Below are 25,891 nucleotides of genomic sequence, written 5' to 3'. Positions count from 1 at the left end.
TTATGCAAAACACAAATTTATGATTTGATTACAAATCACCTTTAGATTCGAAAATAATGTTGTTAGAGATCGGTTAAACTTTTTTCAATGTGTTCGAATCGTTGATTCGCAACATGAAACTGACGAATCGAAACCACGGCATTTCGTCTATTCGTCCGTAAACGGGAATGGGACATTTCGTTCGTACGAATGATGTTCGAACACACGTTTCGTTTGAAACTAAAATGGCATACATTCTAGCGTTTCGCATATGGTTAATCACATGAATTGGACTGATTACATCAAGGCTTAGCATTTATTTTAAGAAGTTTACTGACATTTGAATATTTTGTGGCAAACGAGTCGCGTTCGAATTCATTCGAGTGAAAACAAGAATGGCTTATTCGTATTCGTTCGAAAGTACCCGTTCGTCGTATTGCGGATACGGACGTAAACAAGAATGAGGGTGAATAATACAATGCACTATAAAATAACATAATATAATTCAATATAACATGATATAATATAATATAACTACAAAGAAGAGACATCCAACAAGCTAGTACAACTTTGCTGTGTAAAGCATACATGTGAAAATCCGTTAAAATCACCGTTGCACGCATGAATGACTGTTGGATATCTGTTCTCTGTGAAATAACAATATAAAATAATATAATACAGTATAATACAACTTTATATAATATAATAAAGCACAATATAATATAACAAAATGTAATATAATACAATATAATATGATATAATACAATGTAGTATAATACCATACAACATAATATAATAATATAATATTGCATCATAGACGCTAGGGGAGGCATGAGATAGAAACTCGTGAGGACTTAGTTGTCTGCATAAAATGGGATCGTCCATATCTTCTAAACCAGTGATTCCCAAACTCACCCTAACACTGCGGCAGCGAAGCGAAATGTCTTATGCGCTGCCGTGTGTTGCCACGTACTGGGGATCGATATCGATCCCTTTGGGAATGACTGTTATAAACCACAAAAGATAGAGAGTTTATGTGTTCGACAAAGTGATTGGAGTATAGGTAGAAAAAATTATCCATTTTCTTTTTTTTTTTTTGCACAGAAAATCCATCCACCTAGTGGTATAATGATGCATTTCTCATATTACTTATATATGCAAAAATATCACTTGAACATTGTCAAGAATATTTTTCAAACTTGAATAAAATAAGAAACTTACTTTGGGTTCATAACATAACCATGTAAACAGTTATGTCAAGTTAATAAGAATTTTTCTTTATTTTGCATCGTCGCACTAAATGAAACAAAACACACTTTACCCTATAGTTCCAAAACCAGAAGTTGGAACCCAATGTAACTAAACAGCAACATATAAGACTATAGAAACTTTCAATTGAGCCTAAGTTTGTGGAAATCGATCAAAACATCAGAGAAAATGGAGTGGGTCTCGTTTTTGACCATTATTTCCGGTACTACCGGAACTAGGTACCGGTGTAGCCGAGGTCGGTTCGTTGAGTAACTAATATAGCCTACAAATTAAATCAGTTTTGAGCCAAATCTAGGATTTTACCCTATGAAGGTATGATGAAATTGAATAGCAACCTATGGGACTATGACATTTTTATTTTAGCCTAAGTTTGTGAAAATCGATCAAGCCATCTCTGAGCAAAATGAGTTACATTATTTGACACGGGGCTACCACGTTTGGCATAAAGTCGTTTGTCATAATACCGTTTGGCATAATGGTTATTTGGCATAATGGTCATTTGGCATAATGGTCATTTAGCATAACATTCATTTGGTATAACAGATGAACATGCTGCTTAATGGAAATTGTTTTTATTTACTGAAATTTTGTAAGGTCTAATGCGGCTACGCCTCATCGTTATTAATGACCTGCTGTCCGACCTGGCTACCGCTCGTTCGGACCTAACTGAGGGATAGCTCCTAGCTTTGGGTAATCCGGGCAAACGCTCGCAACTAGACAGAGGTGATTTCTGCGGGGGCGCAGACCCTGTCAGCTTAGAGCGAAATCAATTTTCAGTTCAGCAACGCCATCGCACGGCATCACATTCAACATATCATGCAAATTGTATGAGCGCGCTGTGCTGCTATTTTGGCGCGCACGAATTTGACATTTCTCTCCCCCATCACGAGATTCGATGCGGACTCGCCTGAGGGTGCCATGTTCGCAAAAAAGGATGTTGCCAATGATTTGTTCGGGAAATGTGAGAGCTTTACTACAATGGTGCACATCCCGTCGTCGGAATATGACCGAATGAATTGTAGCTTTCCAGGATACTCGATCTTGAGCCGCCGTTCTCCGGTCGCTGTGTACTCCCGCTGCGCGTGCATCGTCTTCAATTGCGCACAGCCAGCGAGTGCGAGGTCGACCCTGCAGTCAACGACCTCTCCCCGGTTCTCTGCTGATCATCACGTAGGCCATTCTCTCTTTCGACATTCTTGCTACATGTCCAGCCACGGTAGTCTGCCGTGTTTTATAAGCCTTCCAATGTCCGCATCTTTGTATACTTGGTACAGCTCATGATTCGTGCGTCTGTGCCATTCTCTATTTTCATTTTTGCCGCCAAGTATTGAACACAGAATTTTTCTCTCAAATACACCCAGTACTCGAACATCTGTTTCCTTCAAAGACCATGCTTCGTGGCCGTATAGGACAACAGGTAGTATTAACGACTTGTATAGGGCAAGTTTTGTGCGTGTTTGCAAGCTACGAGACTTCAGCAGGTTACACAGCTCGTAGTACCATGCACGCTATACGAAATTGAACAAAGCACGCTTCGAACGGATCCAAGCCGGTGATGTTTTCTTCTTCCGTAACAGCACGTACCGACGCGTACCGTTTTTGCATCGTCATTTTGAATGACGATTTTATAGTTTTGATACTCATCGCCTTTTAATTTCGTAACCGGAAGTCGGATCTGGATGAAATTGCACCGTATCTTTTAAGACAATAAGAGCTTTAATTTGACTAATGATTCGTGAAAATCGGTTTAACCGTTCCTGAGAAATTAAAGTGAGTTTCGTTTTTGGAGCTATTATCCGTGCTTTCGGAAGCGGAAACCGGAAAAAATACTCAAAATCAAAAATTTTCACTCTTGCTGTAGAAGCCGGATCTGGATCAACTTTTCGGGAATTATTTAAAGAATTTCAAGACTCTTTATTTGCAGCTTAATTTGTGAAAATCGGTTAAGTAATTTCCGAGAAAATTGTCGCACTCTAGTGAACACTATTTTGTTTAATTTTTAATTGGAAAAATGCATTTAAATTATGCCAAACCATATTTTCAATTTTCATCAGTTGGTGTATAAGATAAAATTCAAAACGTATTATGTTCAATTCGACCAATAATTTGAATGGATACGTTTTGCCATACCTAAATAACGATAAAAATGAAATCAGGAACACTCCTCCACAATCCTTTTCATCATTCATCGGAATATAGCTCTAATCATTTGGAAAAGAGGCCAGATACAATTACAAGATGAAAGTGAATCTCTAAAAATGACCCATGGCTATCATAACGCATAACTGAGTTACGAATTCAAATTTATGGTTTATTTATCAGTTGTCAACATTCGTCTCAACAATATGCTTGACACAATATAAAGATTATTAAACATTCCCAGCACCCATTGAATCGAATACCCAAAATGTTACGCGTAACAGAAAATTTCCATAAGGTTGAGTAAAGAAAATCTTCATTTTTTTTCCTAAAGTGAATCACGATAGTTGATTCTTGATCAGATTATGTCCGTTATCAAGAAAAAAAAATCTAACGCGACTTCACATCACATCACGTCACATCGAGTTGACTCGTGTAGTGTACGAAACTGCAGAGCAGTCTTGGTATTACATTCGTTTAGTGCAATTTGGCCTTTCTGTTCCAAGAATTTGCAGTTTATTCATAGCGTACAGAATCCTTCCCGGTCGGAGCTCGACTACTGGTTTGCAAGAACAGCGCCGTAAGCATTGAACCACCAACCAATGCATACTTGAGAATATGAATGCTTCGTTGAATTAATCGATAGGTAGTTTCTTTCAGTAATGTTCAAATCTTGCAGATCCTTCCATTTTCAAATAACAAAATTTTCACTTCCAAACTTCGCTTGATTTTATTCATGGAACTTAGTAGATGTATAGATCATTCACGAAATAGATTAATCAAACAACGTTCACCTTGAGTTTCAAAGAGGAAATGAAGTACATGTTCAACTCCTGAAAAAGCAATCCACAATGCCGACCGACATGCAGTTTATAGCTTCAGCTTGGTACGTCTCCAGTGGCGACGTTTGGCATTGTATCTGGAATTAACAATATGGGTAATTATACAAATTTTTATCATGTTTGAACATACCGGATTGTGTTGCCCGTACGCATCCTAATCCATTGCGGAATGGGCCTGTTTTGCTTGAGCTTTTTGGCCAGCTTTTGCTTAATCCTAAAAGTTTTATGGGCCGACTAAAATCAATTTTAGATGAAAAATAAATTAATTCAATATTGTCAACCAAGTAACGAGAAAACATTCAACACAATATCGAAAATAAACTATTTATTACGTACCATCTTGATCTACCGTGTTCACTTTGATCCAATTTGACGGAAAAGAAGGTGAAGTTCTAGCGGAAGTTGGCAAACGCAACAAACCTCAGAAGCAGAGATGCCATTTATACAGATTTATCTGTATTATACAGATACTAACATGCTCATACGATTTAATACAGAGTACAAATTTCATACAGATTTTTTCAATTTAATACAGATTTATACAGATCTCACAAAAAGTAAGAAATAAAAAAATAATCTTTTGTCTGAACTATCTTTTAGTGTTTGATTCCAGTGACGAGATCAAAGTCTAACAATCAACGAACAAATCACAAATTATATGGAAATCTGTTGAGAAATCTATTTATATTATAATTTGAAACCAATTTGAACTGATATTCAAGGAAGTAATGGCATCATGAAACTTTACTGTCAAACTGAGAGTTGTATGACCCGACTTGACGTTAAATATTGGGGTTTGAAATTCCATGTCAAATTATGAAGTGAATAATTTCAAACTAGATAAATATATGAATTTACAATTCAATTGTTGTGGATAAAAAAAAATTATCTTGTGAGCGCGGCAATGACTGATTGAATCTACAATCCTACAACCACAATCTATTGGAATAACATCTTTTGGCTACATTTTGTTGTAAGAATTTCATTTTATTAGTGAATACAGATTTTTTATACAAAGCAATACAGATTTTATATGAAAATATCTGGCATCTCTGCTCAGAAGAACGCATAATATCGTGACTGCCATCTCACGGTGAACATTACCAAGTATTAAATTTACACTGTCAAAATTGAAGAATCTTACTAGCATGTTTACCACAAGGTATCGTTATGCTGATGATTTGACATTTTTCCTTTGATTTTCTAATGAATTTGTCGATTATTTCAATTCTTTAGAAATAAACTGAACAATTAGCGGCTTTTACACGATCATTAAAAGTGTCATTACTAAGTAATGACACTTCTGTTCAAACGCTCGTCATTACTACATTACTGTACATCATTACTTTTTAGCATTACACGTTCATTATTAATGATGAGTATTTGTAACTACTCCAGCACCGGGCTTGTGACCAGAATAACTTTCCGTCTGAAATTAATGAATATTAGTAATATTCTTTATCTTCGTTTAGCTGAAAATAAATTTGATTTGCCATTGAAACGTTAAGGTTAATGAAACATTAATAATTTAAATCTTCACTTTGTCATTTCCAGAATTTTTTTCACGTATAGTTCTGAAGAGAATTTTTACTTCATGGTTGTCGAATTTTCTCATCTAATAGCGGCCCTTACACGATCATTAAATGTCATTACTAAAAATTATGACACTTTTAATGATCGTGTAAGGTCTGCGAGTTCAGTAATGACACGAGTAATGATGGAATTCCGGATTTTCCATCATTACCAACATTATTTCTTCTTCTTATTTTTTATGGAAGTGCTGAATATCGCCAGCAGAAGTGTCATTACATAGTAATGACACTTTTAATGATCGTGTAAAGGCCGCTATTAGTTTTTTTCCGTCACTGCTAATTTCAATTTGATGAACACATTTTAACAGTTTGTGAAGAGTTTTTTTGTTTGTCTGTTGACAGAGGGTAGCTCAGGTCAATTTTTCCTAAATAGAGTTTAAAACCATTGTTGATGATTCGATTTGGTTTGTTTCAAAGATTTATTAAATAAATGTGGCTAGTTGCGAAGTGTAAAGATGATTGTTTGAGATGTGTTCATCGGATTTTTTAAAGCCTATTTGTAAACAGTACTGCTGTACTGTCAATGATTAATGCTTGTTATTTTGTGACGTAACGATAAAAATCTAATGAAGATAAATCGATAGTCCCACGACAAAAGGACATAAGAGCAAATGACAGTTTTTTATTGTTTACTTTTCCTTTCGCGATTTAGCGGATTGATTTTTTATTTGACACCATACCCTTCGTAAACATTTCAAGTTGAAACGACAAGCTTTCGATTTATATTGAAAACTTCCGAAAAATTTCTCTAATGGTTCCGTAATTATCATAAGAGAAAGTGAAAAAAAGAGAAGCTCTCATTTGCTGTTAGGCCCTTTTGCTGGATCAGGGTCATTTCACCGAAAGCCATTTCGCCGAAAGCCGTTTCCCCGAAAGCTAATGTATGTGGTATTTTCCGTTTCCTCAGTGAAAAAATATCTAATGCGGCTTCGCCACATCGATTTGATTCTTGTGCTGTCCGACCTCGCTACCGCTCGTTCGGACCTAACTAAAACAAAGAAACCTTGCTTTGAGTAGACCGGGCAAACGAGGCGGTTACATGTTTGTATGCAAGAGGCAGCCGTTTCCGACGGCGGGTCGGCGGCCACCTCACCCGGCGTTGCCTCGCCGGCTTTATGCCACCGAACCATCTTGGCTTCGGTTATGTGGCTGCGCCACATCAGTTATGCAGGTATCATAATACTATGTTTACACTATGAGTTAAAACAACTTTCAACTCTGATTTCATGTTTTAAGCGAAATAACATGTTTTACTTTTGCGTTATTTCATATTCAGAAACGTCACATTAAAACATGTTTTCCCGAAATAACATGATATAATTGTCAGTAAAGCACAACCCTGCTAGCATTTTCCGTCACTTTACGACTATGTCAATCAGAGATGCCAGGTCTGCAGATTTGTCTGTAAATCTGCAGATTTGGGGTATAGTGCTGCAGACATTTTTTGTTGTGCAGACTTTTGCTGACTTTTGAAATTCTCGCAGATTTTTGCAGACTTTAGAAATTCTCGCAGACTTTCGTCTATATTTACAGACTTTTGAAATTTCCGCGAACTTTTTTTTTTTTGCTCGCCAAGTCAGTTTTGCGTGTCATACTTTATAGAGAAATTGCTGCCAGCAAGACATACTTGCAGACTGCAGATTTTTTTTTCAGATTTACAGCCCCTGTCTGCAGATATTTGAAATTTTTACCTGGCATCTCTGATGTCAATTGACCAGCTGTTCAACAACAGCAGTTTTCCATCGAAGTAGCCAAGTAGGGTAAGGGCTCCCTATTTCATCTCAGCTCCAATTTCCATCTCATTCCTTCACCTCATAACTTTGAACATTAATCATATCTTTAAACGTACCTGAACAAAACTGTGGAACGTTTTAAAACATTTATTCTAGGTTTTGCCACACTTTCCAAATGGAAAAAAATAGTTGAAAAACCTTCAACGATCGCTTTTTCATTTAAAATAAACTCACTTTTTGATTTAGGAACCATTTTCGTCTGAAGTTTTACAATTCATCAATTCATCATGTTTCTGAATATTTACTAATTGATTCGTCTCGAAACATGGTCACTATTTCACATAATTACACCACTATTCAATGTTGGATGACTTTATAGTTAGTAATGTTCACTTTCCATTTGTTTATTCAACGATTGAAGACTTCTGAAATTACCTGATAAGCAATAAAAGCAATTAAAAATATGAGATGAAAATTTGCACTTAATTCACTTGATTGCGCTTTGTTTTCATCTCATTTCGTATCGCAAGGTTGCCAAGTTTTCTCATAATGTTAAATAAATTTTTTTCTTCTTTAAATTATCATCAACAAGTATTTTTTTAAATCCGTGACATTAGTTTAATTATATCATTGATATTTATATATAAATAAAACTGTTTCGAATTCTAATATTACCAAATAGAGCGTGTTAAATACTAATCAAATAACCATTGTGTCAAATCTAGTAGCACTGATTACTTTCCGCTATGCGTCACCATAACACTGTTAAATGTGTGTGTTTCATCGGCTGTACACAAAGATGTCAGATATTTTCATAGAAAATATGTATCTGCTCTATCTGTTTTCACTGATAAAATGAATCAAATTCAAATTCAGTGTTCATCATCAAACATTTGCACAAAAGATTTCCATTTTAACATGTGATTTGTCCGTTGATTAATAAACTTTTAAAAAAGTACTGTAATCAAATACTAATAGATACTCAGAGAGAAAAGTCTAACGTTTTACTTTTTATGAACCTTTACAAATCTGTATTCAATTTAGAAAATCTGTTATCTGATTTAACGAACGCGAACGCAAAAATCTATACAATACAGATAAATCTGTATGAATGACATCTCTGGTTCTACATTTTGTTTTCAGAAGGGCTAATGTCTAAATAGTAACAATTCTTTTTTTGTTGTTTTTTTAAGTTCTTCAAATCAACTGCAAAGTAAAATTTTAAATTTGAAACGAAAGGTAACAAAAACGATCCAAAAAATTTTAAACATCGAAATGATTCCAAACTGTTTTTTTTAAATATCGTGTATTGTGTCATAGTTGGCATTAAGCCCTTTTTAAGGAAAATTCTGACATTTTGAACCTGAGAGTGTAATCGACGACACGACCAGCCACCCAGTAAATCCGAACATCGGACGCATCGTGCACGAAAGCTTTTGATTGCGTTTCGAGCTTACATAGTGTATCGGTAGAACAAAAGAGTGAAGATATACCAAAGCAGAGAGCGGATGTCTGATACTCAGGGGATGGGATATATCGGGGTTGGATTTCCAACCCCGAACATAGGGCCAGAGTTTTCCTGGCCCTAAGAGGCGAATGACCATAAGGTCAAAGCCTATATGATCGAAACAAAAGAATGTATTTCACACCCTATCGGGAGACGTCGGCTCGAAAATGCCTTGTTTGATGTTCCCTCGCTCTGCTTCTCTAGCGATACATAATGTAAACATAAAGCTTTTTTAGGTCAGCGCGGTTGATGCAAATGGTGCAGAATTGTCCGATGACGGGCCGATCGAAGCGCTACGATCGGCCCTATATCGTGCTCAATCGGTCCGATAATCGGACCGATGATCGGACTTATGCGGGTCTACAAATTTCACTGGGCACTCGTCTATTAAAACTGTATCATAAATTTAACTACCCCCCAGTAACTCGTAATGTCAAAACGAGTTTGTTCAAACCTTTTGAGTAACTGGCAATATAGGGCAAAACTATTGATTTCGAATAACGGTTACTATGGTTATTATTTATTGAAGACACGATTGGGAATGCAAACAAAACTAATTTCAACACCAAGCAAAGTTTTGGTTTGAATTCAATTGTGTTTATAAATAACACAGCAAAAGTAAGCTACTCTCAATGATCGGCACTAATGCTAGCGCAAATATAGCGATATCTATTCCTGGTTCTCAGCATCGAAACATTTTACCACTAAACTACATAACATTTGCACTATTTCGGAGACAACCTGCATTCGTCCTATATTGCAGTTTATTTTGAAACATGCCACCATTTTGCTATGGATGTTGTATCTATCCGGTGAAAAAAAATACAGAAAATTCGATTGGAAAACTTTTTCAGCTTTTTAGGAAATGCATGGCACACATTTTAACGAAAGATATTTAACACTATGTTTATTTTTTACTGCTAATATTGATTATCATCAATTCGCAATCACTACCAGACATGATTTTCTAGGCTAATCATGATCGAATCATCAGTATTTTTTTTAAAATTGATGCTTTATTTGAATTCCCTATATTCATGATCATGACATATATGAATCATAATCGCATCGGAATCAGATCAATATGGTTAAATATATTCACGACATAAAAACGTATTTTGCAAATACAAGAGAAATAGAGCATTTTATGATTAACAAAATCTAATTATGTATAATATCTTTACTTCATAGTATACTAAAGCATAAAGTGTATTTAGAGATTTCCGGCACCTGCGCTAAGTGCACTTAAACGGTGAGCCTTTTGTATCACGGACCTTAATACCTCCATTTAATTGACAGGTTTCCAGTAAGACTCAATTCGTATCTTTATCGAATGGTTGCGTTTTGGCAATAGTGTAAATGGGTGACAATGATAGTACAAGTTCGATTTTCATGTCCAGTTTTAGGTTCATTTTAGGACGTTGTGACCTAAAAAAAAGGCAATTGTTTCGAATGCTATTGAGAACTATATTCCATGTTTTGCATTCAACGAAGCAAAATTCTAATTCAAAAAGTTTAGCACTTACTTTTCCTGATTTGATTTTCGTTTAGCTAGCACTGACTATGTTATTCCGCTATTGCAATGCTCTCTGGAATTACTTTTTCTCTTGCACCGAAGAGGCCGCAAAAAAAACTTTTTAAAAATTTTAAACCGTTTATTTATTTATGGCTGGGTTCCTTGGCAACTAGTCTGTAGCAACCATAACAGTGTTGCTTGACAAGATTGTTTTTATCGTATTCAAGGGGCCGCTCCATTTTTGGTAACTGGTGGTAAATCACTAAAGAACACTTTTTATGCCGATTTTTCTACAGAGTGCCTGGTCGTGTCGTCGGTGTAATAGTGCAACACGCAGAGAAATTGAGCATGTTTAAAATAACAAATCGATTAGTAGATTTTCGAACTTGATTTCTGTTTATTTCAAGCTAGATCATGATTGTTACAAACCAATTTCTCCCATCAACATTAAAAATAATCTCTGTTTAATTTGAATCAAAATTTTGGTATAACCAAACGAAAAGAATATTTGTTCCGGCTGAGTTTATTGTTGAAATGAACTAACTATTTATTACATGTCAACCAAAGTTGAGTTAATGTTATCAGCCATGTCCTTGTTGATTCAACTCAGCTATATCTTCAAAACAGGAAAAAAAAATTGGTTCGATTTATATATGATTTTATTTGTGTTAAGATACAACAACTTTACCGTTTAAATGAACCGTAATAGTTTTATTTCTTGTGAACCAGAGAATTTTTTTCCCGCGTGAATAAACCAGGGCATTCTTTCTCGCGGATAAAGTTTGTACGCGTTTCATAAGTAAAATTTTATCTGCTTATTCATTCTCGTTTAAGGTTTTCAACAATTCAAGTGTACATTCTCTTCACAAAAAAACCGGACTGATGGAGCACCTAACCGTTGGATGTTATAAAAATCGAAAAACCTTGATTATGGTATGTGAATTCGTTCGTTGATCGACAAAACTCCTGAATATTTTGAAAAATTCATGATGAAAAAAAAATTGTTTTTCAGGAATTTTTTAACAAATATAAATCGAAATAAAAGTTGTATCAAAAATTACCTTGTAAATTAGTTTGAAAGAAATCTTTTCATTCTTAAAAACGAACAAAAATGTATGATTTCAACAATCAAACACGTTAGTTAAAATAGCTAAATTTAAGGTAATTTATTTCAACTAAAAAGTTTGTTAATTTAAAGCGCAACATTTCTTAACTTTATCGAAAGTTCGTTCATTCATAATAAATGTTTTAAATTGAATTCACTGTGAAATTGTTTGTCAAAAAAAATGACAAGAACGCACACGAGAAATATTTGTTGTTTTTATCAAAATGTCGCTTGAAACAAACTAACCCACTGAGTAAAATTGATTATCATGTTTTGTAGTTTCAAGCAGCAATGTTTTCTATATCAAACCAGATTTTCTTTTGTCACTATTTTAACAAAAAAAATCGTTGCGAGAAACCCAATTTTGGTTATATTTACAATTTTTTTCTCTGCGTGAATATTTTGGTTTTGATTGCTGTCGCCATTGCTAATTTATGGGATGAATAAAGGACCAACGATAGGTTGAATACAAAACCTTTGAGATGAAATTAGGAGCACAGTAGTGAACATATCTGTTGAAAATAACAAAGTAGGCAGTTGTTTATTTTTAGTCAACAACTCGTACAATAGCAACGGTTGCCATCAGTAACCAGATGATATAAAAGTAGTTGTCAGTCGTTGGAAATACTCAGTCATTAAATAAACTTTGCTCTTAACGTTCAAACCGTATTTCTTTACAGGTTATGGGCCCAGTCGCGCCATACCTACGAGTAAAGTGATAAAGTTACGTTTCGTGAAGCTGTTACAGATTCAGGATGTCCAGTGCAAAGAAAGCAGGGATCACCCAGTTTGCTGGTGAAGGTTACGATACGTGGAAGTTTCGAGTAGAGTCTCAACTATCGGCTCAAGGAGTAAAAGAAGCGATTACGGAAGACCCTCCTGAAGATGAAGAAGCTAAACCGGAATTCCAGGAAATGGATAACAAGGCCAAAGCGCTTCTGGTGGCGTATATTGCAGATAGTCATCTGGAATATGTTCGCGATAAGCAAACCGCGAAAGAAATGTGGAAGTCGCTAGAGAACACGTTTGCTAGAAAGGGATTTGCTGCTCAAACATACATCCGACGTTCAATGGCCATGCTCCGAATGGATGAAGGAACGTCACTGGCGGATCATTTTCGTCGTTTTGATGAACTTGGACGACAGTTGAAAAATGCAGGTGCTACAATAACAGAGCTCGACATGGTGAGTCAGTTGTTTATTTCGTTGCCACCTAGTTACGATGTGGTTACCACGGCGATGGAAAATTTGGACAACGAGCAACTAACGATTGAAACCGTCAAAGCTCGTCTTCTAGCAGAGGAACAAAAGCGGTGTGGAAGGGAATGCAATTCGACTCCTACTAACGGATCAGATGGAATGGTGCTGGCAACCAAATTCAAAAAGCGAAACAGTAATCCATCGAAGTTTCTGGGAAAATGCTATCTTTGTGGAGAGGTTGGACACAAGAAATTTGCTTGTCCCAAAGCAAAAATTCGATCTGGTCTAGCTCACATAGCAAAAGATCCAATCGATAAGGAGATTGCACTAGTTTCCGGCGCGGTAGAACCATATAGTAATCAAGAAATCTTATGGGTTCTAGATTCAGGTGCGAGCAGTCATATGGTTAACAATGAACAATACCTTCAAGAAATCCACGAACGAAATGAGCCTTTGCATATAGACAGTGCAAAAGATGGTGAGACACTTACAGCAACCAAGGAAGGAACTGTAAAAGGCAAGTTATGTGTCAAAGGAAATCGATTTACGTTATTATTCGGAAATGTGCTATATGTAAAAAAGTTAAAATACAACCTACTATCTTTGGCAAGACTGTTGAAAGCGGGAGTTCAGGTCGAGTTTAAGCCAGATCGGGCCATTTTGATAAAGGATGGCGAAACCATCGGTATTGCCAGTTTGAAGGGAAATTTATTCTATTTGCGAATGAAAAATGTTTCAAATGAAACAGTTTTGGCAGCTGATTGCGATGCGGATCTACAAACTTGGCATAAACGGTATGGACATCTCAGTTATAAAAGTTTATTGAAATTAAAAAATTCGAAGATGGTAAATGGATTGAACGATATCATCAACGGTAATAGTAAATTTTGTGATGTATGCATTGAAGCCAACATGGTTAGACAGCCGTTCAACAACACAAGACCGCAAACGCGAAGACCACTGGAACGTGTACATACGGACGTGTGTGGACAAATAACTCCTCCTACATTTGATGGACATCGATATTTCCTTTCTTTCATAGACGACTATACACACTTCGGAGTCGTTTATTTGCTAAGAAGAAAAGATCAGGTATTCGATTATTTTAAAGCATATGAAGCAATGGCGACAGCAAAATTTGGTACAAAAATAGCAAATCTGCGCTGTATTAATGGTAGTGAGTATTTTTCAAAGGAACAGTTGACTTACTACAAGAGAAATGGTATTCAAATAGAATCAACGGTAGGATATACCCCGCAGCAGAACGGAGTGGCGGAACGTTTTAACCGTACCATTGTTGAAAAGATGCGTGCAATGCTGACCGAGTCAAACGCACCAAAATATCTTTGGGGAGAAGCAATATTGAATGCTGTGTATGTTACCAATAGAAGCCCGAGTGAAGCAATAAAAGGTAATCAAACGCCGGCGGAACGGTGGCATACGAGAAAACCGGATGTGAGCAAGCTGAAAGTGTTTGGATGTGAGGCTTTTTCTTGGATACCGAAGCAAAAACGGAATAAGCTTGATCCAACGGGACAGAAATGTGTTATGCTTGGATATGCTCCAACCGGATATCGACTCTGGAATCGAGAATCACGAAAAATGTTTGTGGCTCGTGATGTCCGATGCAACGAAGTAGTTTTTCCATTCAAATCATCGAACGACGATGTTGATCGTCGAATGGTAATTCCTGAAGAAATATCGCCAGTTTCTGAAAGGAAAAATGAACTGAGGTTAATGGATCAAAATGAAACTGTGGATGATAATTCTCGAGATTCTAATACTCCAACTGAGGATGAACGTTGATGTTCCAAGGTCTAGTGGTAGGGAGTGCAGGAGACCAGGTTGGTTTTCTGATTTCATTGCTTACAGAGCTCTTTCTGCTGGTGTAAATTCCTTACAGATTCCCGAATGTTACTCTGATGTTGACGGTCATTCAAATGAATCAGAATGGAGAGAAGCAATCTACGATGAATTGGAAGCAATGCGGAGGAATCATACTTGGACTATAGTGAAATGTCCTACTGAAATACAACCCATACAGTGCAGATGGGTGTTCAATATAAAGACAGATGCTGATGGAAAACCTTTACGTTACAAAGCAAGGCTGGTCGCCAAGGGATACACACAAAAGCGACATATAGACTACGAGGAGACTTTTGCCCCTTTAGCGAAATTGACTACCATTCGAACGTTGTTAGCAGTAGCCACAATTAATAACATGAAAATACATCAGCTCGATGTAAAAACTGCTTTTCTTAATGGAAAACTTAACGAGAAAGTTTACATGCGGTGTCCAGAGGGGGTAACAATGCGTTCTGAAGAAGTATGTTTGCTGCATCGATCACTTTATGGACTGAAGCAGTCATCCAGGTGTTGGAACAGTTATTTCAACAATTTTCTAACCACCATGGGTTTTACACGGTCTAATCACGATTACTGTTTATATGTTGGAGCTCACGAAGACGATACGGTATATATAGTGGTGTACGTAGATGATCTCCTGATTGCTGCTGGGAGAGAGACCAGTATTGAACATGTAAAAGTAACACTGATGAAAAAGTTCGAAATGACGGATATGAAACAGCTCCATCATTTTCTGGGAATTAAAATTGATAGAGATTTTGATCAGGGACTAACGAAACTGTCTCAAAAAGAACATATTGAAAAGATACTTGCTCGTTTTGGTATGGAAAAATGCAATCCTTCGAAGACACCTTGTGAAACGAAACTACAGTTGAAACGAAGTACTGAAAAATGCGTGTACCCTTATCGTGAGCTTATTGGCAGTCTTATGTACATAATGATGGGCTCGAGACCAGACTTATGTTTTATCGTTGGATATTTATCAAGATTTCAAGATGCTGCTGGAAATGAGCACTGGAAGCATGCCAAGCGTGTTCTTCGATACCTTCAAGCAACAAAGGAAATGGAATTGGTTTACAGACGAAATCTGTCAGAACCAACAGTAACTGCCTATGTGGATGCAGACTATGCAAGTGACGAATCTGATCGAAAATGTGTTTCTGGATTTTTGCTGAAAGTTCAAGGAAACACTGTTTCCTGGTCTTCAAAGAAACAATCTACCGTGGCGATGTCATCAACTGAAGGTGAATACGTTGCCATGAGTTCTTGTGTAAGTGAAACTATATGGTTGACCGGTTTAATGACTGATCTTCGGCAAAGCGTTCGGCTGCTTCCCGTTCCTATTTATGAAGACAACCAAGGAGCAATTGCATTAGCTGAACGAGAGGATACGAAGCGAATCAAACGCATCGACGTGAAGCATCATTTCATTCGAAATGCAGTGTCTGATGGAAAAATTAAATTAGTATATACTCCAACTCAGAAACAGCAAGCAGACATTCTTACAAAATCGTTATCTGCTTCAACGTTTCTAGTATTAAGAAATCAACTAGGCTTAGAAGAGAAACAAAAATAATAACTGAGAGGGGGTGTTGAAAATAACAAAGTAGGCAGTTGTTTATTTTTAGTCAACAACTCGTACAATAGCAACGGTTGCCATCAGTAACCAGATGATATAAAAGTAGTTGTCAGTCGTTGGAAATACTCAGTCGTTAAATAAACTTTGCTCTTAACGTTCAAACCGTATTTCTTTACAATATCAGAAGTGTTTTTAGCTGATTTCTTAATTATTATTTTAATTACCAAGGAATGCGAATCATTTCCCAATGTGGAGCAAGACGAATTAGGCAGAAATATGAAAAAATCGTAGTGTTTTTGATGGCTAAATCAGGTTTTTAAGGTAAGGTCTTTACAAATTAAATGAAATATGGAGCCCTTACCCTACTCATAATCAAACAAAACTGGAAACTGGTACCAACGTTGCCAGGTATACCGATTTCTCGGTATTTATACAGATTTTTGCCATCTATACCGCAATACAGATATGTACTCCCGAAATACCGATAACTCACGAATCATACAGATAAGTACCGATTTTGGTTTTTAGCTTGAATAGACATGAGAAAAGGTTGTCGTGGGACCTGTTTTTGCTTACCTCTTGGTGACATTTTCTACTACTTGTGTAGAAGAGACTCTGATACCGATATGGTACACACTTAGAAAATTTCGCAGTATTCGGTAATTTTTTACCGAATTTTCAACAGCTGAACGTTCGGTAATCAGTTCGGTAATCGAATTGATTACCGATCGTTCTGTAATTGCTGAACTGTCAAACAATTACCATAAACTGTAAACCAAATGGATCTAACAGATTGTTCGGTATTTTTTGTTTGTTTGTTTTTCTTTGGTTTAAATTCTGGATTTTCGGATTTCGAAAAACAACACATATTCACAAAAACGAATGAAGAAAATGGTTTTATTCCACGAGAAATTTAAAAAGTGTCAGATGTTCCGACTGACCGGAATTATGAGCGCCTTCCAAAACACTGCACAATCCGTCGAGTCCAACAAAAATTACCTTTGAACGATTTGTGTTGGCAGCAAGTGGACAAGTGATACAAAATTGTTTTCTGCCTACACACTTAAAACCATTTCTTGAGCTCGGCATAATAAAATGCCGAAACTGATCAGCAACACGTAAATTTTGCTGACTGCTCAGTAATCAATACGCATGTTTCTGAGCTTCGTTAAATGCATTCACTGATATTTCGGTAAAACGCTTCACTTTGCCGAAATTTGGCATAATTGCTTGCTGAATTTATCAGTAAACAACAGATATGCCGACATCAGCAGAGACGTTTGCCGAGATTTCGGAATATGCGCTAGCTGTTGCCGAGATTCAGCACGACAGCTGTCATTTATTGCCACGCTACATTTTCGCTACGCATTGCGCGATTATTTTCTGATGAATTTCTCGAGTGAAAAAATGGATAATCTTCGAAGAAACGTGGAACCACTTGCAAGTAAAAGTATTGAATAAATATAGTGACATGTTTCGCTTTATAAAAAGCGACTTTATCAGATCACATTATAAGGGAAAAACACCCAACACGGGGCTCAAAGAGTCCTGGAGACAAAACTTTGGGGGATATGCGAAAAAATAACCCAATGCATGGACAAATTGAATAGATCAAAGTAAGTTCATTTTTTGAACAATACCGTATATGCATCATTAAATATTGAAAATTTTTGTATATTTATTTTTATTTTCATATTTCCAGCTCGACTCAAGGTGGCCGCATCCGGAAACGCCGCTTTTTATTATGCTACATGTTTAAAGGTAGAGGCTTTAAGCACCACTGGCAACAAATTTGTAAGCCTCCTTTAAATGTTAATAAAATGAATTTTTGATCCTGAATGGTGTGTTTATAATGTTTAGAAATTACAAACAAAATTAATTGACTAGATTTTTAATTACTGATGATTCGGTAATTTGTTTTTTTTTATTTTTTTCGCTTTATTGGATTGCCGAATATTCAGCGAACGTTTCACTGAGCAAACAGTAAATCTTATGCTGACGATTTCGGCAATATTTGACGTTTGTCAAATTTGAGGGTGCCGAGACGCTCAGTTATTTTATTTTTGCCGAGATGATTGCTGATTACTCGGCTGTGCGAATCTCGGCATTTTTTTTACCGAGACTCAGCTAAAAAATTTAAGTGTGTATAAGTAAACAAAAAGCTGTTAGTGGCTCTAATGTCTTTAAAACTTTTATCACCTGTACCTCAATCCATTCGATGAACCCTTCAACATTTTTTTCGTTTGGTTAACAAAAAGACACTCACTGAATAGACAGTTAGTTTCGTGACAATCAGTTTTCACAGAAGTTCGGTTATTGGAAGATAACTTTACCAAACGGACAGTATGATTTTTACAGTATTTGGCGACTATTCAGGTTTATCGTATCAATTGTATATCTAATACAGAATTCTGTAATGAAAATTTACGTTAAACTGATCGTTCGGTGAAAATTTGCATTATTGTTGTAAAATAAAACCCATGTACCGAAATATCGGTTATTTCTATAGATTACCGAAAGTTATCGTCAAAAATATTACCGAACTAAGGAATAAAATCTTAGTGTGTACAGATAGATTTTTGCGCCGAATACAGATTTTTGGAAAAACGACCTGGCAACGCAGAATGGTACAACTACTTTTGTTTTTGAATTAAAAGATAACTTTTGTGATCATTTCCTGCTCAAAAATATTCGAAACGTTGGCAATAAGTGTGTAACGATAATATCGGATGGATTTTTCGGATGTTGTCAAAATACTTTATATTTTTATAACTATAAATAACTATTTATTGGAATATGAGTTAAAATTAAATTATTAAGATTTAAATTGGGTGTTCAGCCACAAGTGGTGACTTTTCAGCCCTGTTATATATATATATATATATATATATATATATATATATATATATATATATATATATATATATATATATATATATATATATATATATATATACATATATATATATATATATATATATATATATATATATATATATATATATATATATATATATATATATATATATATATATATATATATATATATATATATATATATATATATATATATATATATATATATATATATATATATATATATATATATATATATATATATATGATCCATGAAGACATCATTTGCTTCCGCAATTCTGAGATTTTTGTGTAGGGAAAATTCTAAACCTACTTGTATTGTGTAATGGGGAAAAGGAACTTATATACTAACTTACTAACTAATACAGAGAGCGAATCGATTCAATTGAAGATTGCATCGATTTTTGTCGGAATTTGCTTATAATATTATGTGACATTACATCTAATGGTTCTATATTTGTGAGTCTGTGTAACTCATTTGTACTAAACCAGGGAGGACGCTTCAGAATCATTTTCAGAATTTGACCAAATTGGTACCGCATAAAGCATGGCTGGTCTGAAAATTTGTTTATAAATTAACAATTTGTTTTTTAGACAGAGCTTAGAATTTCTGTTTATAAGAGGATATAAACATTTAATATATTTATTACACTTTGCCTGGATTCCTTCAATGTGATCCTTGAAAGTGAGTTTTTTGTCATACGTTAAACCTAAGTATTTAGCTTGATCAGACCATGTCAATTCCAAGCCATTAAATTTGAGAATGTGATTATTGTTTGGTTTAAGAAAAGAAGCTCTTGGCTTGTGAGGAAAGATAATTAATTGCGTTTTTGCTGCATTTGGTTTAATTTTCCATTTTGACAGATAATCACTGAAAATATTTAATTTTGCGACTGCAGATCACTCTTAGATTTCTACCTGTGGCTAACAGACTTGTGTCGTCACAGAATAGCGATTTCTGACAACCAACGGGTAGATTTGGAAGATTAGAAGTGAAAATATTATACAAGATTGGAGCTACACTCGAACCCTGCGGAACACCGGCTCGTACGGGTAGCAATTCAGATTTACAATTCTGATAGCTAACCTGAAGAGTACGATCAGTTAAATAATTTTGATCAAATAAATAGGAAACTGGAAATCAGACATTTTTGCTATTAAACCTTTGTGCCAAACACTGTCGAATGCTTTTTCTATGTCTAGAAGAGCAACTCCAGTGGATAACCCAGAAGATTTATTTGATTTTATCATGTTCGTTACTCTGACAAGTTGATGAGTAGTTGAATGTTCATGACGAAACCCAAACTGCTCTGGTAAAAAAATTGAATTCTCATTTATATGAGTCATCATTCTCAACAAGATAATTTTTTCAAAAAGTTTACTGATAGAAGAAAGTAAGCTAATTGGGCGATAACTTGATGTTTCTGCTGGGTTTTTATCAGGTTTTAGGATAGGAATTACTTTAGCGTTTTTCCATCTTTTTGGGAAGTAAGCTAATGAAAAACACTTGTTGAAAATTTTAACCAGGAGTCTCAAGGCAACATCGGGAAGATTTTTAATAAGAATATTAAAAATTCCATCATTACCAGGAGCCTTCATGTTTTTGAGTTTCCTAATAATTGATTTAATTTCATCAAAATTCGTCTCAATAATGTCATCGTGTGATAACACTTGGGTTGAAATATGATCATATTTCAGTGAGACTTCATTTTCAATAGGACTCACAACGTTTAAATTAAAATTGTGGACACTCTCGAACTGCTGAGCAAGTTTTTGAGCTTTTTTACCATTTGTAAGAAGTATTTGATTTTCTTCCTTGAGAGCAGGAATTGGTTTCTGAGGTTTCTTAAGAACCTTAGAAAGTTTCCAGAAAGGTTTAGAATATGGTTTAATTTGTTCAACTTCTTTAGCGAAATTTTCATTTCGCAAAAGAGTAAATCTATGTTTAATTTCTTTTTGTAAATCCTTAACTATGTTTTTCATAGCAGGATCACGAGAACGTTGATATTGTCGTCGACGAACATTCTTCAACCGAATGAGCAGTTGAAGATTGTCATCGATGATAGGAGAATTTAATTTAGTTTGAGCTTTGGGAACTGAAAGATTTCTAGCTTCGATAATATAATGATTCAAATTATCAATTGCTGTGTCGATGTCCGCAGAATTTTCTAAAATAGTTTCATGATCCACATGATTTTCAATGTGAGATCTGTAATCCAACCAATTAGCTCTATGATAGTTGAAAATAGAATTAATTGGATTAATTATAGCTTCGTTGGAAAGTCTGAATGTTACAGGAAGATGATCTGAGTCAAAGTCAGCATGAGTAATCGGTTCACTACAAATGTGACTTTGATCTGTTAGAACCAGATCAATTGTAGACGGGTTTTTCACGGAAGAGAAACAAGTAGGATTACTGGGATGAAGAACTGTGAAGTAACCAGCTGAGAGTTGATTATGAAGTATTTTACCATTACTGTTATTTTGCCTACAATTCCACTGGACATGCTTAGCATTTAAGTCCCCTATTACGAAAAATTTCGATCGATATCTTGTAAGTTTTTGCAAATCGCCTTTAAGGAAATTTAATTGTTCGCCGGTGCATTGGAATGGCAAATATGCTCCAGCGATGAAATAAATTCCATGAATGGTTTCAACTTCGATTCCCAAGCTTTCAATAACTTTAGTATTGAAAGAAGGTAAAATTCGATGTTTAATTTGCCGTTGGACAAAAATGGCAACTCCACCACCCATTCCAGTGAACCTGTCAAATCGATGAATCACATAATGTGGATTACTTTTCAATTTTACATTTGGTTTAAGAAAAGTTTCTGTCACAATGGCAATATGAATTTTGTGAACTTTGAGAAAATTATAAAATTCATCTTCACTCGATTTCAAAGACCGAGCATTCCAATTTAAAATATTCAAATAATTATTCAACATCACTGTTAAATTTTAAATTCATTATAATATTATTTGCAAATTTCCATCCGATTTGAAATGCTTCAAAAAGTGATGAAGTCGAATTCATTTGGATGATCATTTGAAAAAGTTGATCTTGTAGGTAGATCATTTTATTTTCAGTTATATCGCCTAAATCGACTTCATTTAAAGAAGCGAATGGCATTGAAGGAATATTTGTAGGTAGACTGCCATTAGAAGAAGATGATTTGGCCGGTCTATCTATTAATAAATTGTTTTCGTTAGAAGAAGAACTGCAAGGCGGTCCTGTGTTTTGATTATTTACATTAGAAGAAATAGGTGATAGATTTCTACCTAATATACCAGCATAACTGACATTAGAAGAAGATGATGACGAGGTCGATCTACCTGTCAATAAATTGTTTTCGTTAGAAGACGAATTGGCAGGCGTACCTGTTTTTTGTTTCCAAGAAATCAGTGCCTTAGAAGAATTAGGCGTGGCATTTGTAACGGTTTTTTGATTTTCAGGTATGTTCTGTAAATTTAAGGTCGTTGATTTGACTTGTTGTCGAAGCGAAAGAGCGTTTAAAATTTTTTCCCTGACAGGACATTTCAAATAATTGGATTTATGATTTCCATTGCAATTTGAACATGAAAATTTATCAGTGGTTTCATTCATTGGACAAACGTCTTTCGAATGCGATTTACCACAATTCAAACACCGTATATCCATATGACAATTTTTGGTTCCATGACCGAAGCCTTGGCAACGACGACATTGCGTTAAGTTTGCAATACGATTATGCCGTTTATAATGTTCCCAATGAATTTTAATGTGGGAAATGAAACGTACTTTTTCTAAAGTTTTCAAATTGTTTACATCAGTTCGATTGAAGTGTATTAGGTAAAGTTCATGGGAAATTCCAGAGCGTGGTTTAGAAGTACCATTCGCTCTTTTTTTCATAAGTATTACTTGGGCAGGGACAAAACCAAGCAATTCTTTTAGTTCATTTTTAATTTCATCAATACTTTGATCATTTGATAATCCTTTCAAGACAGCCTTGAAGGGTCTGTCTGATTTTATATCATATGAATAAAATTTATGAAGTTTCTCGGACAAATATCGGATAAAACGTTCGTAATCTTCCAATCCATCCACCAAGACTCGACATTCTCCTCTTCGTCCGATTTGAAATGAGACTTTTACTTCCGGGAGAAAAGTAGAAAGCTCAGTACGGAATGCCTTGAAGTCGAAAATCATCACCGTCACTGGTGGCATAGATTGATGTTTTTTCCCAGAACAAGCGTCCATTTTGGGAATTTTTGAAGAATTTTCTTCTATGTCGCTACAATCGGATTCAGGAAGAATCTCGTAAATATTGTTAGACGGCATAGGATCAACGGAAGGGAAATCCGTCCGTTGTCTTTTATTTTTACATTCAGATTCTATAAGATCGTGAATGTTATTAGAAAAATGTTGAATAACGGATTGTGATTTATTCCGCATTGAATTATTTTTAGCCTTAGGCTTGTTGCCTTTCCGGTTGGACGCAGGCATTTTTGAAATTAATGAAATGTTAAATTAAATTAATTAGGCTAAATTAGTCTTCGATTAGACTCCTAGCTAGCCTTAAAAAAGGCTGATTAATTTCTTAGTCACTCTAATATCACTTAGTCACTCTAATATCACTCTTTGTATCACTTAGTCACTTATTTAATGATTCAGGTAGCCTTGAAAAAGACTGAAGCCTTGAATCAATGAAACTCTAGGTAGCCAGAAAAAAAATTCCAGGAGCCAAGAGCTATACGCGTGCGGTGCGAACGACTGTTCAACACCGACTGATTGTCAAAATACTTTTTTCTGTCCTACCTGCGACGTAGGCATTTTTGCAGTTTGTTTATAAACAAACTCAATACCAAGTAATATGTCATGCGTATAACATAATCTTAGTGTGAACAGTGCTGTTTTAACTTTATACTACTATCGTTATAACATGTTATTTTCTGCAGGTGTGAACATAGTATAACGATATTTTACTTCTTAAAGTTGTTCAAATGATTATTCAATATATAAACAGTATCCTTAATCAACTCACCACGAAGGCAACCGAACAAGTTATCATCGATACTTTGGATATTTTTGTTACAGGAATTTTCGTTGTAGCAATATACAATCGATTTGCCGTGAATTAGCGGAGCTTAGACACGAACTTTGCAATCTGTCCCCAACATATCTTCAGCAAACCGCGATTTGCTTTTTCAGGGGCGTATATTCGTGGCTCCATTTTGGTGCCTACAATCCAATATCTTTAACTATTACTTCTTCGATGACAGCAAAGCAATATCCTTTAGGTCTGGTTTCGCATTTTCACTTCTGTGGGAATGACTTGCATCGCGATATTTTGTTATTGATAAAATGTTTCCACAGAACCCTTCCGCAATACATTACACATAAGTACACATTAATTTTGAATAATTCGAAAAATACAAAACAATTCAAAAGTACCATTGCGTTCCAATGCGCAAAAATACATTTAACGCACTTATCAATACACTACCCTGCATCCAAAATACGGAAGTGAACCGCCCTTCGTTTTTGCTCACCAAGTCAGTTTGGTGTAGACGTTTCCCGCATAGCGTTTTGGCTACCTGGGCAGCCATGGCCACCAGAAGGCTACCAAAATTGATTCAGTTACGGTTGTCAAATCCAATTTGACAAAACAAAGTCGCCTGTATCCAAGTTAGCCGAGCGTTTTTTTCTTCTCACCTTCGCTGAAAATGTCAAAGATTTCAATGTGGAAAAATCCTGGTGGATACGGTTGTATCGTTTGAGTTGTATTCCTGGCAGCGGTGAGGCAGCCGGTCACCAGAATGTCTGCCAGCCATATTTTTCCAGCTGGCAGCGTTTAGTCAGCCATCTGGCAGCCATGCGTATGCGGGAATTATAGCGAAATTCAGCTGTTTTTCAAAGATGGGCAAATCTTACAAAAGCAAACAAATCGAGTTTTTTTTCACCTACCGATAAATGCTTCAAAATCCTACAATTTTGCCTAAAAATTTGGATTCTACAAAAATCTCAATATTTGTAATTCAAAGAACTATAAAGGGCGAAACTGTCATTCCATTTGTTTACGTAAAGTTCGCCCTCCGTGTTCCATGCCAACAAACAGGGCGAGATACTTCAATCGCTAGTAAGGGATGGCGAAACTATTTATTTTCTTCATTTTAGATGGTTTCCGAACTATTTATTACTGGAAATAGTAAATGAGACAATAAAATTATTGGAAAATTTATCTTAGTCGCGCAACCTTGTTTGAAGCTAAGACAAGACCTGACAACTGACTTCTTAAGTACGATTCAGACGGTCCGGTTTCTTCCGTCACCGTCACCGGAACGTCAACGTCCGTCACCGTCATTCTGATTCACACGATCCGGTTTCCTATCCGTGTACGTCATGTCATTTTCTTACACGCGGAATTTGAAGAACTTAGTTTCGCACAATTTTATTCCACTAATACAAAATCTGGGAACTTTTAAAGTAAATCGATCTGTTGTTTTCCTACTTTTTAATCGAATAAATAACTTTCAAAATGAACTAGAAAGAGGAAAAAACAAAACAATCAGTTCCACTCAACAACGTAACGTACTTTGCAAATTTACTGATAAGTTTAATTACTCATATGTGATATATTTCGTTTAAGAGTGGGATGTTGACACCGAATACATACATAAGAAACGTCAGCTCAATACCGTAATCATACAA

General features: G+C 35.5%; 1 protein-coding gene across 1 annotated transcript; it reads right to left on the bottom strand.

Moving 5' to 3' along the window:
- Positions 1–4,091: 4,091 nt before the first annotated feature.
- LOC131435966 (large ribosomal subunit protein eL39) lies at positions 4,092–4,684 on the bottom strand. Its single transcript, XM_058604281.1, has 3 exons — positions 4,566–4,684; positions 4,360–4,463; positions 4,092–4,306 (listed from the first exon to the last, which is right to left on the bottom strand). The coding sequence occupies exons 1-3, from the start codon at positions 4,566–4,568 to the stop codon at positions 4,258–4,260; spliced, it is 156 nt and encodes a 51-aa protein (XP_058460264.1). The 5' UTR covers positions 4,569–4,684; the 3' UTR covers positions 4,092–4,257.
- Between the last annotated feature and the right edge of the window lie 21,207 nt (positions 4,685–25,891).

Source organism: Malaya genurostris, chromosome 3 (assembly GCF_030247185.1).
Source record: "Malaya genurostris strain Urasoe2022 chromosome 3, Malgen_1.1, whole genome shotgun sequence".
In the NCBI taxonomy this organism is placed as follows: Eukaryota; Metazoa; Arthropoda; class Insecta; order Diptera; family Culicidae; genus Malaya; species Malaya genurostris.
Note: the sequence above shows the minus strand (reverse complement) of the source record. Positions and strands in the feature narration are given on the sequence as shown.